The sequence below is a fragment of the Fringilla coelebs genome, assembly GCF_963513975.1.
Source record: "Fringilla coelebs genome assembly, chromosome: 5".
In the NCBI taxonomy this organism is placed as follows: domain Eukaryota; kingdom Metazoa; phylum Chordata; class Aves; order Passeriformes; family Fringillidae; genus Fringilla; species Fringilla coelebs.
Genome location: NC_140033.1, coordinates 48,499,337 through 48,513,696, shown reverse-complemented (window position 1 = coordinate 48,513,696; position 14,360 = coordinate 48,499,337). Strand labels below are relative to the sequence as shown.

General features: G+C 42.6%; 1 protein-coding gene across 1 annotated transcript; it reads left to right on the top strand.

The window, feature by feature from the left end:
* Positions 1 to 9: 9 nt before the first annotated feature.
* On the top strand, positions 10 to 13,658 carry XRCC6 (X-ray repair cross complementing 6). The gene is made up of 12 exons (XM_084205504.1): positions 10 to 132; positions 241 to 350; positions 449 to 587; positions 2,877 to 3,131; positions 3,954 to 4,137; positions 5,475 to 5,661; positions 6,874 to 7,042; positions 8,194 to 8,355; positions 9,259 to 9,388; positions 10,075 to 10,175; positions 11,711 to 11,824; positions 12,589 to 13,658. The coding sequence occupies exons 1-12, from the start codon at positions 42 to 44 to the stop codon at positions 12,783 to 12,785; spliced, it is 1,839 nt and encodes a 612-aa protein (XP_084061630.1). The 5' UTR covers positions 10 to 41; the 3' UTR covers positions 12,786 to 13,658.
* Positions 13,659 to 14,360: the final 702 nt, after the last annotated feature.

Genomic DNA, 14,360 nt, shown 5'->3' with positions numbered 1-14,360 from the left:
GGCGGTCGGCCGAGCGTGAGCGGGGCCGCGCGGCGCGGGCCATGGCGGGATGGGGGTCGTTCTACCGGGGCGAGGGGCTGGAGGAGGAGGAGGAGCAGCAGCAGGAAGAGGAGGAAGGGGCTGAGGCGGTCGGTAAGCGGCCCCCACCCCCTTACGGAGGGCAGATCGGGGCCCACTGCCTGCTTTCCAGGCTCTACGGGCGGAGGGGCCGCTGCTAAAAGTGTTTCCCCCGTTCCGTAGCGGAGCAGAGATTTTCGGGCAGGGACAGCCTCATCTTCTTGGTGGATGCCTCCAAGGCCATGTTCGAGTCCAACGGGGACGCAGAGACTCCCTTCGACATGACCATCCAGGTAGGGATGGATAAACTGCTAATTGCTAAGGCAAGACTTTCACACTCCTTTCTGAAAACTATTTTCTTGTAATTTTGACGTGGGTGCGTTTTTTTCAGTGCATCCGGAATGTGTATACCAGCAAAATTATCAGCAGTGACAGGGACCTGTTAAGTGTTGTGTTCTATGGTACAGAAAACAACAAGAATTCGGCAGATTTCAAGCACATTTATGTTCTCCAGGAGCTGGACAATCCAGGTAAAGTGGTATGAAGGTTCTGTAAAAAGAGGGAGTAAGGAAGTTGGTGTAGTAGCATTGTCAATAACTGAACTCTCTAAAATCAGAGAGCTATCAGATAAGTTCTTCTTACTGATCTCTACTGTTGGTGGTGGGGATAGATTTAGGTATTTATTGAAAGCTTAGAAACTTCACGAAAGCCTGGCATTTTTTCTTAGAGTTGGTTCAGATCCTTTTCTACGCCTTTTCTTATATTTTAATGTAGTGGCTTCACTTGCTGTCTGCTAAACCATAGAGTATCTCAACAGAACTCTTGAATGTCCCTCAGAAAAGTGTGTGTCCATGTTAAGGCACCACAGATTCCAGCTGATGGAGAATATCACAGAATAGCTGAGGTTGGATGGGATTTTGGAGGTCATCTTGTGCAGCCCTCCTGCTCAGGCAGTGTCAGCTAGAGCAGGTGGTTCAATATGGTAGCCTGTTTGGGGTGTTCCATCTCTTATTTCCATAACAGGTTCTGCAGTTCTTGAATTTCGCTCTTTCATTTTCTTGAGATTACATACCATCTGCTTGGTAGCAACTGCTGGTTGCTGGATTGGAAAGGCAGTAGGAGAAGTGCAAAGAATACATGCTAGTGCTGACAGATTGTCTGGCAGTTGAGAATCTTCTGGGGGAATTTTGTCTACAAATTTTAATACAGCCTTTATCTCTGAGGATGTTTGATTTAATTTTCTTTACTAGGGGGTGCAGGTTTAACAAAACAGGGGCTTCTCCTGAAAGAATTGAGCCTTGTCCTATTTTCAGAATTTATTACAATAGAGACCTGATAGGACTGCCTAAGGTTCTTCCCTCTTTTCTGGCAGACAGTGCCTTACAGGTCTTGCATTTTCATTTTCCTCCTTCTTCCCTACTTGTCCTTTCTCCCATGTTAGAGGCAGTAGCCTCACCATGAGGATAAAAACAGCACAGGTGAAAGGTGGGTGTTGTTCTGATGCCTTGTGAGGCTGCCTGGAGCAGAGGCTAGACAGAGCTAAAGGAATAAAGCAGGTATTTATTAAAAGGCCTTCAAAGGATACACCTTGGGCAGTGCAAGAGCCCGGCCGTGGCTCCACCCAAGATGCACCCCCGGTCACGAGGCTTCACACTTTTTAAAGTTTTGGTCCAGTTACATGTTGGGGTTAATTGTCCAATTTCAGCTTCAGGTTATGAAGTCCCATCCTCCCAGATTGCTCTCCTCAATTTGCTGTTGTTTAAACTTTTTGGGCCTGAAACTGCAATGGTGTCCTTGGTTCTCAGGCTGGGAAAGGATTGTTTTGTCTAACTGCCCTGGGAAGAGAACTTGCTAATGCTTTATGTGAAGTTCAGAATTATATACCAATGCAGTATAGAAGTAAGAAAATATGAGAGCCAAAAGGCATCAGTTCAAAAGGAACAGAATTGTGTATTTGCTGCCCCTGCAGAGCAGTCCTCTGGAGAAGGAGGTGATTATTATGGACTACATAATTATGAACATTTACATTTAAGGACAGATGAGGAGATGAAAATAAAATAGTAAAGGCAGAGGAAAACATTTTCAAATGAAGTTTTGTATGTGCTGTGGAGCTTAAGTGAAGGACAAAGGAAGAAGCTCTGCAGAATACAGTGGCTGAAAAATGAAAGCTTGTCTCTCATTGTAGAGTAACAGGAGAGAACAGAACCTGCTGTTAGACAGGTGGGAAAAGGAGTCCTAGCTGGGCTGAAGTAATGCTCAGAGCTGCAGCAAGGCTGTGGACACCTGATCTGAATGTTGCTGTGCTCAGCGTGGTGAGCTGTGGGCTTCATCTCACCTCTGTGTGGATTCTCTCTGATATGAGGGGCAAGGAAGGAGGAGGAGGAGCTCTCCACCTTCCCAGTGTGCTGTGAAGGTGCAGGATGCATTTCAGGCTCTTTTCTGTGGTGGTGCAGCAGTCTGCTGTGCCTCTGCAGCAGGTGCAGTTTGCTGCCTTTGCTGCTGAGCACTTGGCATTCGGAGGAGGGGGTTTACAACACTTGGATCCCTGTCTGTTTCCCTTCTCCACAGACAGAGCCCACATTGGTGCCGGGGTGTTTTGTGTCCTCTAGCTCCTGCAGGTGCTTTCAGTGGTAGCTGGCCTGTGATATTGCAGCTGTTAGGCCGTGCTGGACTGTTCTCTCAGCCGGGTGTCGGGAGGACGGTGCCACAGCGGTGCTTGGGAGCATTCCACGGATGTCAGCTGCGAGGTGCATACTCGGCAGAGCTCCTGGTACTTCTGGCAGTATTCCCAATGCCCGTGGCTGCTGTTGCCCCTCCAGGTGCCAAGCGTGTTCTGGAGCTGGACCAGTACAGGGGCGAGGAAGGCCGGGCCCTGTTCCGGGAGAGCTTTGGCCACAGCGCTGACTATTCCCTGGGCGAGGCGCTCTGGGCCTGCTCCAACCTCTTCAGCGACGTCCGCCTCAGGCTGAGCCACAAGAGGATCATGCTCTTCACCAACGAGGACGACCCTCACGCCAGCGACGGTGCCAAAGCCAAGCTGGCCAGGACCAGAGCTGGGGACCTGAGAGACACAGGTCGTTCTTTCCCCTTTTGGTTTTAGGCGCGGGGAAGGGGGTGGATCTTTGCAGCGGATGTTAACTGCGTTGCTGGTTTGTGATGGAAAACGATGTAAAATCGTCGGAACGTTTCTGAAAGTTCCTAAACTAGAAATTTGGTATCTAATCTTAATTAGAATATATGTTTTCTGATCTGGTTGGTATTCAGTAGCCAGCATTTGTTTTCTAGGATCTCTTTCTAGTTTGATGGCATAAATGGGGACATAACAGGGCCAAGAAAATAGACTTTTTTTTGTTATTGTACCGTTTTCCAGGAAGGGAATAATAACACCAAGTTAACACTAAAGGAAAATTACTGTAGTGGTTCCATTTTGAATTAGCTGAAGGACATCAGCCTGAGCTCAGACAGCATTAGTTCAACTGTGTAGCTGAGGTAGCCAGTGATGTTGGAATTCAGGAGATGTCCTGAATTTAGAAGCTGTGAGACTTCCTTAATCCATTAGCCCCTATAAATAAAGGAAAGGGGATGTTCTGAACTTGTTACTCCCCGCAATGCCTGAGGTAAGATTATATTTTATAGGAGCTATCAGAGCCATATCATATTCATTGCTGTCCAGATTCTTAATTAGAGAGGAAACATTTTCTATTCTGCATTGTTTTGACTGAAGTTAATATTCCCTTTCTCCAGAATGTTTCACATCTGGTACAGATGACACTTTGGACCTTATTCTTACTTAAATTATTTGTGTAGATAGAGAAATCTGAGAATGCTGAGATACATGCTGATGCAAAAAAAAAAGCAGTTTCTTATCCTGCTCTTATCTCTTCCATTATTTGTAGGCATCATCTTGGACTTGATGCACTTGAAGAAGCCTGGAGGGTTCGATATCTCTTTGTTCTACAGGGATATTATAAATGTAGCAGAGGATGAGGACCTTGGGATCCAACCTAGAGAGTCAGAGAAACTGGAACATCTCATGAAGAAAGTACGAGCAAAGGAGACAAAGAAAAGGGCTTTAGTCAGGTTTGTGCCTGCTTATGATACATCATTCAGCAGAGGCACCTGATGGTGTTCTCAGACTGCATCTCACTTTCCTCTTCTGGAATGAATGGTCTTTAAAGGCACTTTAAAGTGCTTAACATTCCTCAATCTTAATTATTTAGTCCAGGATTGGTGTTTCTTCTGTAGTTTCCAAGGATATTTGTGGATGAGAAGAGCAGAGTGGACCTCTTGTTTCCTCTGTGTGATGTCTCCTGTATTGAGCTTGGTCAGAAATGATAATTTGTTAAAAAATTACATAATTGCCAAGTACTTACTTAAAAAGCTGCAGCATAAAAAATAGTGCATAGTGAAATCTGATTGAAATTAGGCTTTTCTTGCCAACACTAGCTTAAAAAAATGCATCTGAATGTGAATACTAGGTATTTTTTCCTGTTATTAAATAGTTATATGTTGCCAGACTGGCTAGGTACTTGGCATGGATTCACACAGCCTTGATATTTCTAATCTCCTACTAAAAGATTAGAGATACTTAAGAGAGATTACAGGGATCTTGACAAAGCAGATAGAAAGTATTTTTGGAACCACAGGCTCTATAACAGTTGTTTTTTTAGGGAATGAGTTCCTAGCAGAATGCTGTGGAAGCAAGTAAGGGAATGAACTTCAAGGCCTAATGTTTTTCCAATAAATATTTGTAAAGTATCCCAACCTGAGCTGTTGTCACTGGCATTCTTGCTCCTGCTTGCAGTCTTATTTTCTTTTCTTTTCTGGGAATGTTCCTTAAGTTTTCTAATAGCTGGGAAGGAAGAATCCCAAACCAGTGATTCCTTTTACAAGAGAGGAAGTTGCATTTGTAATAACTCACTCTCCTGTTCCTGTAACTTGAAGATTACCTCTGTTTTTAAACTTTTGCATCTAATTTTTTCTCTAATGTCTGATTTTTTTTCTTAAATCTTGGTATTGTTTGTCTTAGTGGGTTTTTTGGGGGAGAATTTTGCCTTCTGTGCAAACAGCTATGAGAATTCACGGACTTTACAATACGCATAATTGGGGTACCCAAATGGGGACTTGTCCTGTGCTCTGTTTGAGCATAGCTGCCCTTCAGTGAAAAAAAGATCAAAGAAATATGGTAAATTACTTGTGTTTAGATAACTTTTATGATGAGAAATTATGATACTGCAAGAATATTTTTATTCAAGTGAGATTATGGCTCAAGTGATAGTATGTTTCCAAAGATATATGTGATTTTGGGGGAGGAGAACGGGAGAAGGTCAAAGGAAATAACTTATATGAGGGGGTGATTTTCTTCTCCAGTAGTGATTTTTCAGGAATCTCAAGTCTGTGTCTGCTTTTTTACACAGGCTAAATCTGCATCTGGGCAAAGATGTGGCACTTTCTGTTGGTGTTTACAACCTTATTCAAAAAGCTTATAAACCATATCCGGTGAAGCTTTATCGGGAAACCAATGAACCAGTTAAAACCAAAACAAGGATGTTTAGTGGAAAAACAGGCAGCTTGCTCCTGCCCAGTGACACTAAAAGGGCTCAGGTAACTTTTGATTATGTGCCTGCTTTTTCTTGTCTCTATGATGTGCGAGGGAGATGCCAGTTCCCTTGCTGCTTTTGTTTGTATTGCACTTTCAAGATGAGATACAGAAATATTTGCATCTGTGTGCACCTGGGGCCAGGCTGGTCGTGTTGTGAGCTCTGCAGGGTGAGAATGGGTTGTCTCCCTGGCCTGGCTGTCATGGGAAGGCATAGCTGCTGGTGGGAGTGCTGTCAGGAACAGAGGTCATTTCTTTCTCTGAGGCAGAACGAGGTTGTCAGAGCCTGGCCTTGTGTGACCCTGCGCCATTGCCGCTGCTGCCAACTTTTGGTTGGTTAGGAACAGATTTGGTCCATTTTGTTAAACATACGAGTGTGAATCACGGGGGAGTTGAAGTTGTTTTCCAAACAAAAGGCAAGTTTCCTTTGGAGTTTTTTGTATAAATTTTTCTTTGTTTTGCCTTCCTGCTCGATAGTGTGGCTGATGTAAATTGAGTGTCACTTTATGATCGAGCGCAGCTTTATTTCAAAACGGGTTATGTAGTTGCTAAGTACACTGTCACAAGTGTGCTTTGTGTCTTCTTCCACGTTAGTGGTTCTTAAAGTTGTCCTAAAATGAAGTATTTAGTCTATTTATAGTGGATATTAGTTTATTGAAATAAAGTATAGGAGATAAACAGAAAGCTAAGCATTAAGCCCTGATGTCTGCTTTCAGCAGCTGGACTATAATATGGTTCTGATTTTGTGAGGCATGAGTGGTGCTACAGAAACATTGTTACTCAGTCACTGTTTCTGTCAGGAGCGGGTAGCTGACTGAAGGAAGTTTACAATTGGACAGGACCTCTGAAAAATTTGGTATAACCTGGCCCAGAGCAAAACCAGATCAAGTTGCTCAGGGCATTTTTGGGACACATCTGAAGAACTCCACAGATGAGATGTGACAGCCTCTCTGTATCAGAGCTTAGCCATTTTCTTAGAAAAGTGCTTTTTGCTTATGTTCAGGTAGAATTTCCCTTGGGATAATGGTCACAGACTGTCACTTCCCATTTCAGTGTGCACTACTCATGAGGGTTTCCACTGTCTTGTCTATAACCTTCTTTTAAATAGTGGAACACGGCAGTTGCATCCTCTTCCTGCACTTCCTGCCCTGTCCTGCCTCCTGGTCCTCATTTTTTTTAATGCTGGCAGCCATATCATCTGCTCCTCTCATGTTTAGAGATACGGAAGCCGACAGATTGTGCTGGAGAAAGAGGAGACAGAAGAGTTAAAACAGTTTGACTCTCCAGGTTTGGTTCTGATTGGCTTCAAACCACTTTCAATGCTAAAACAGCACCACCATGTCAGGCCCTCCCAGTTCATCTATCCTGAGGAGTCCCTGGTGAGAGGTAAGCAAAGATGGCAAGGGAAGATTTATCACCTTGCATTAGTGTAACCTGCTGATCCATAGTGTGTTTGGGTGGGGATCATTGGGTGTAAAAGCTTTGTCTAATTTTAAAAACTTGCTAATGTTAAGAAGAACTGAATTAACTGTTATTGCCCCTCTCAGCTGCAGATATTTCTTGTTTTCTTCTATAGCAGAGCAGCCAATTGTGCTTCATGTTTATCCATCATGACAAGCAGCCAATTAAACCATGCAGATGTAGTCACAAAGTACTTGTTTTAGCCATTCATGAAAGTGAAGGATCCTAGTACCTGACAAGAAGGTAAAGATGGTTAAAAAAGCCCAAACAAAACCAATCAACAACAAAACAAAGAAAAACCTACATCCCAAACCAGGGGAGATAATTGCTGTATTTAAGTCCATATCAGCTAGGAGTGGGAACATGATAGTCAGGAAGTATATTTGAATTAACAGGGCTTTACAGATTTGTAAAGAGAGAAGGCAAGGACATTTAATACTGCTTATTTTTGCCTTTTTATATGTATGTATACATCTGTTTATCTAGAAATTTATCCCAATCTGCAGTAGTAAGAAAAAACCTTCAGCTCCTTGGTCTAGCAGTGGATAAACAGGGCTGAGTTATGACCAAAGGCTTTGCAGTGTCTGACTAAAGAAGAACCCTTATGCTTGCTTCTCTAACTGCAGTTTCCTGGCTCAGCCATGTTTTTTATATGTCAGTCTTTGCCTGACCACCATGTGTGGTGAAATATACCTGAGGCAAACATGTGCCTCAGGAAGAGTACTGAAGTCTGAATTCTTAGTGTGTTACTTCCACAAAAGGTCTGTGGTCTGCTTCTATTGTGATGTCCCACCAAACAAAAATAGACTTTGTAGATAAAAATTCACAGTATTCAATCTCTCAGATGGTAGTGATTTCACTTCTTCCACCAGATGTCTCACTGCTGGTCAGGAGAGACTCACTAACATGGTCCATTTTGAGTCTTCTCCCTTCCAGAATTTGCTTTTTACCTCCACAATAATGCAAACATTTCAAAGAAATCACAGGTTTTGGAACTGTCATATCTAGGGTTATATTCCAGAACAAAACAAAGGAGCAGAGCTGTCAGTGTGATCAGTCCCCTCTCTCCTTTGCAGGGAGTACAACTCTGTTTAATGCCCTCCTGATGAAGTGCTTGGAGAGGGAGATGATGATGCTGTGCAGGTACACCCCTCGCCGCAATGTCCCTCCTCGCTTTGTGGCCCTGGTTCCCCAGGAGGAAGAGCTGGACGAGCAGAAAGTGCAGATAGCCCCTCCAGGTAGGGAAGAGATGCTGCTTTTCCCTGTATGATTCCATGTAGTCAGTGTAATGACATCCTCTATTGAGGGAAAATATTCTTAGTGCTACCCCCCCCCCCCCAAAACTGGGGAAAATGCTTTCCAACATTCCTTTTCTTCAGTTTTGTCAGTGTAAGCATCTAATGTTGAATCTATTTTTAAAGCCCCGGTTGCATCAGTGCTTGCTCAGGTATGACCTGGCTAGAATGTTTTCCCTGCCTTCTACCTCTTTTTTGAAGATTCAAATAACTGATGTAGAAATGAAAAGCCTTTTTTTCCTGTTTGAAGACAAGACAGAATGTCTTTTCTTGAATTTTGTTGTATCTTTGAATAGACTGTAAAGTATTAAATAAATAATCTCACATATAGTGAGCCTCCTGCCATGTCAGACGAGTGGGGAATGATTAGGGAGCAGATTTCTGCAGTTTTGCATTTTCTCACCTCTTTAAGTGCAAAAACATCTTCTGGGAGAATGTAAAGTAGGGAAGTAACACTGCTTGTGTACAAAGTAAAATATTTCAGAATAAAGTGGGCAATATCTTGATTTTCAAACAAATCTTTCTCAAGCTCAGACCCAGTGGAAGAGGTGGACTAGTTGATCTCCTGCATATGAAGCAAGTCTCTGGTATCCAACTGGTAGCTATAAATTTAGTCTGAATATCTGTCACAAAGCCAGTAGTGATGTTGGTTACAAACATTGAGATTGGGATTGAGTGTCATGCTGTAGGCACTTGGAAGTATTATGGACTGCTGTTGTTAACAACAAAACAAATAGTTAGTTTGGAGTCATCAGGCCTAGATAAAAAGCATCTTAGTTTTTCTATAAATAACTTTGAGACCATGCTTCTGTGTAACTGTTGCCTTCCTCCCTCTCTTCTCTGTAGGCTTCCACATGATTTTTCTACCCTATGCAGATGACAAACGTAATGTTGATGTTACAGAAAATGTGCCAGCCAGCCAGGAGCAGGTAGACAAAATGAAGGAAATAATTCAGAAGCTGCGGTTCAAATACAGGTACCTGGAGATAAATAGGGTGCAGGGGGAGGCATGGGGAAGAAAGCACAACCATTGCTTGCTCTGTTGCACATGTGGTGTTCCTGAGATCAGATTTTGATGTATTTTGATAGAAATTGCTTCTCTTTGCAGTAGCTTTGTCCAAACTTTATTCTTAATCATTCTGGATACCCAGGCACCACCAGATGCTTTATGTAGCACATTCTGGAGTTCTTTGTAGAATTGCTCTTGTTCTCTGGGCTGTTGTCATTTGTTGCAGAGGTATCACATTTTATTGTGGTTCTGCCACTCTACAGCAGATCAGACCCAGATCATTTAAATGAGGGCACTTTAGAAAGAAGAGTTAGGTCTTTTTTTCATTATAGCTGGGATAAATGCTATGAAGTACTTGAATGGGAGATTTTTTTCCTAGATATGTGGAAGCCACCAACTGTTATTAAAATAAAATGCCACTATCTCCTTTTGCTTCATACAACTTTCTAACTCTCACACAGCATTCTTATGTGGTTGGTACATGAGAGGATAGTGATTCAGCAGGTAAATTACAAAGAGGAAAAGCGGTTCTGGTGCAGTGGATTGTTGTGTGGGAAAGAGGGAAGTTGTAGTCTCACAAAAGTTGGTAGATCTTAAGTGTTTTGTCTGTCTTCTTGGCAGCATGCATTGACATTTTGGGTGATTCCTGACAGGGCTGACAGCTTTGAGAACCCAGTTTTGCAGCAGCACTTCAGGAATTTGGAGGCTTTGGCACTGGATATGACGGAACCAGAACAAGCCGAGGATCTTACAAGTGAGAACTACTGGCAGGTGTGAAGGGAGGCCGGGTAGGGGGGTCGTGACTTTGTTATGAGTCAATTATGTGCTACTGCAGACCCAAACGTCTTTTAAGAAATATTTCAGTTGTGTGTGCAGTTTCACTATGTAGGATTCAGGATGTCTCCATTCTGAAATAGTAAAACCTTATTTTCTATTGCTGTCACTTATAAGGTAAAGAAAAAAATTGCTCAGTGTACCATTCCAAAATTAAAATCGAATCACCTTTTTCCTATGGTGAGAAATGTTTTCTCTGAAATTCCTCTGTTCAAGATTGTCATTAATATTTCAGTGTGATAAATGGACTGAATGAAGATAATTATTCTGCTGGGGGCAGTGCTGCCACCTAGTGATGGGGAGAGTTTAACTGTAAGTGTCTTGTACAATCACAGGTCAGGGGGGCAGGGATTGCAGTGGGTCATCTGCCCGAGCAGGGTTATCCTACAGCACATTACACAGGGCATGTTCCAGGTAGTTCTTAAATTATTTCTCCAGCGAGGAATTCTCTACAACCTCTGTGGGTGACCTGTTTCAGTGCTCAGTCACCTTCCCAGGAAAGGTTTTCCTCCTGTTCAGATGGCTCTTCCTGTGCTTCAGTTTCTGCCCATTGCCTCTTGTCCTGTTGCTTGCTCAGTGCCAAGAGCCTGGCACTATACTCTGACACCTTCTCTTCAGGTACTTAGATGAGGTTCCTCTCTCAGTCATCTCTTCTGGAGGCTGAACAGTTCCTTCAGATTTCTCTCATAAGGAGGTTCTTCAGTCCTTTAATCATCTGTGTTGTCCTCTGCTAGAGCCATTCCAGGAGTTGCATATCTCTCCTGTACTGGGGAGCCCAGAACTGGACGCAGCATTCCAGATGTCCAAACTCTTGACGTTACCAAGAGCTGTAAATTTCTCATTTGGGAGTATCATAACACAAGTATTTGCATTTTTGCATGCTTGCAGCACGCTTATAGACTAGTTATTACAGAAGCACAGTTGTGTCTGGTGAGGTTACTGAAAAACAGTCAGACTTGTTAGCAGCAATGCAGCTCTAAGAAGCAGGTGTTCTTTATTACAGTGCTGGATGCATGAAGGGATATCTCCACCAAAAAAACTTGTTTATGTAGGTTTTCTCAGAAGAAACATACATGTGGTAATCATTTCCCCAAAATCATTACCATGTGTTAGTTCTCCTTTGTGCACATGTTCTTCTATCCCAGGGGTCTCTCTGGTGGTCATAGACCCTAAAGTTACAGCTGGGCACTTAAAGAACTGGTGTTACATCCTAATACAGAGTGCAGTTGGCATACCTAAGCTGGTTCATATTTTGTGAGTCCCTTCTTGGTGAATGTTTAACATGATCCTACAAAATAAAGTATTGTGTGGTTCCATACACTAATGGTTTTGTAGAATGAGCGTTGTATTTTTCCCACCACGTGAGCTGACAGTTTATCTGGCAACAGGGATGGCCTTGCAGACTTTCTTGTGATCACACTGATTCTGAGAGGGCAAATCTTTATCTTTTGCCAGTGCCAAAGCATGAACAGATGAGCCGCAGGCTGGGCAGCCTGGTGGACGAGTTTAAGCAGCTGGTTTATCCCCCTGACTACAATCCTGATGCGAAGGCTGTAAAGCGAAAACAAGGTAAGTAATGGTGGTGCAGACACAAAATACAATGTCTGTATCCTGTTAAGAAGCTCCTGTGTTTTCAGTTTGGCTCATAGTTTAAAGTAGCTGCTTGTGCAACAACTCTGCCCCAATCTCCACAATGAAGTATTATATCCAGTATTGCTTCTTAGAGAGTAGAGAATATTGGAAGTTGGAGAGTTGCTGGAGTGACAAAATGCAGGGTGAAGTATAGGAGGTAATGTGGGTAAATTACTGCAGCATATATATATATATATATGATTTTAGCAACTTTCTGCTTTACAACAGAATAGTAAAATCACTTATGCTTTCAGTTTGTGTTGGTGAGACTTTTACGCATGGGCTGTTTAGCAAGTCCAAGATGGGCATCTTAAAGGCTAAATGTGTAAGCAATGCTGAAGTCCACGTGTAATTTGGGAGTCTATGAAAGACTGCATAAAGTGAGTGTCAGTTAGCTGAGCTCCCTGTGGAATCATTGCATTCTGCTGTCTCATTGAGAATCCCTTAGGAGTTTCATTTGGAGGGTGTAGTTTTCATCAGAACACACGTTTCATACTTCAGTTAAAATCACTCCTTTCAGTGAAATACTGCATGACTTATATAGTGATACCTGTTTCTTAAAAGAAAACACGGGAACTAGGTCTGGAGTTTGTGGCTGTTAAAGCACCATGTGCTAATGGCCATTAACTATGGTATGCGTAAGAAACATTGATGTCTTTCTAATTTTTAAAATCTTTGTGATCTAAAATGTATCTTTCTAGCTTCTGATGGTCAAACTGAGAAGAGACCCAAGGTAGAAGTCTCAGAAGATGAGCTGAGGAGCCATGTGCAGAAGGGCACTCTAGGCAAGCTCACCGTACCTGTCCTGAAGGATGCATGTAGGTTTTTGGGGTTGAGGTGTGGAAGCAAGAAGCAGGAACTTGTGGATTCTTTAACTGAATACTTTAATGAGCGCTAAACTGGTTTACTTCTGTCTGCTTAGAATCTTGATTGTCTTATGTGGGTGCTATGTCTAATCTTGCTATGAAAGAGATGGCAACTAAATGTTGCTCTGTCTAGCAGTAGAGAAACTTTTTACTTAGTTGTGAAAGATCTCTGCAAAGTTGGATTCTGTTGACAGTAGGTAAAGGCAGAACTAAATTCCCTGTGAACTCAGGTCACCCACTGCAAATGGACAGAGTTGTGCCTTGCTGGTTTCTTAATAAAAGTTTGGACCTTTTCCTTTGCAACACTGACTGTGGCATCTCAGCATCATAAACACAGCAGAATTCACTTCAGTGTAAGAAAACACAATGATCTGTGTTAATGGCACCACATGAATTCAGGCAGCAGATTGAGTCTGTGTCCTAACAGAGGGTATAAATTGCTCTCCAAAACAGCCAGTATCACTACTAGCAATCCAACTGGGTTCTTTTCTGCCATCACTGTTACAAATATTACCAGCAGATCTTAAAAGAAAAAAAAAATCATTACTGGGAAGGTGTATCCAATCCTTTGGGCAAAAAGCTGGCACTTAACAAATCTGCACACACAGGTCTTCCATTTTTAAATGGTAATAGCAGAATCTGGTTTAAAAATTGAAAACAAATTGTGTTCCCCAGAAGGCTGCAAGCATTTATCCCAATTAAATTACTGAGATGGCATAGAGCTTTTCCACCTGTCTAAGTGAATGAGTCAGACTATTGTGCAGGCTTCTGTACTCAGATATGTGCTTTTAAAATAGAAGAATAGCAAGTTTGGAGAGATCCCTTGTTACATACAGTATTTTTACTTTCTTAGTCGTACTTAAGAAGGCTGCAGCTGGATGTTTTGGGTTATAGACTTCCATCCCTGGTATTCCCCACCCGTCTTGCAGTGCAAGATGCCTAAAACCAATAAACAGTTCTTGCTTTTGTTTTAGGAAATTACTAATTGTTTAGTGAAACTCTTAACTTTTTATGGGACACAAACATTGGATACCTGAGGTGTCCATTTTGGTCTGCATAGTGTTTTTAGTGTCTAGAGATTTCTGTGACTCACAAACTGTCCTGTCACCATCTGTAGTGTGGCACACGTGGAGCCAGCTGTGACCACCCTTCTGGCACTGTGACTGTCCTCGTTGTGCCAGCATGCTGCTCTCTTCTACCCCCACAATTCCCCCAGAGAGCAGCTAGCCTGCACTGAGCTCTGCAGTACTGAAACCATGTTACCTGTTACACTTCCAATCAGCCTGGATTGGTTATAAGTTATAAAGATTTGCCTAAGCGCTCAGTTTATTTTGCCCTTGGGCAATGAAGTTACTGTAAATGCTTGTCTTAGCAAGGCTTGAAGAGTGGAATAGTGAGGCTGTCCTGTCTGTCATTCTGTGAATTGAATTCTGCAAGTACTTTTGTTAACATCTCTCTTGGCTTGCTAACCCTCAGGCACGCTATATCCCAGGCTTTGGATGATTGTGGCATGTTTGTTCTAGGTTATTAGATCTGCCTCCTGGCTTTTTTTTTTTTTTTTTGTTCTTTTTAATAGCAGGCTATCACATTAAGCAGACATTTAAAAG

Bases quoted from the DNA above. Each gene is read 5' to 3' on its own strand.
- XRCC6 (XM_084205504.1), top strand. From the start codon at position 42: ATGGCGGGATGGGGGTCGTTCTACCGGGGCGAGGGGCTGGAGGAGGAG. The intron at 10,176-11,710 runs GTGAGAACTACT...ATCTTTTGCCAG, and splicing joins ACAAGCCGAGGATCTTACAA to TGCCAAAGCATGAACAGATG. The intron at 11,825-12,588 runs GTAAGTAATGGT...GTATCTTTCTAG, and splicing joins GGCTGTAAAGCGAAAACAAG to CTTCTGATGGTCAAACTGAG.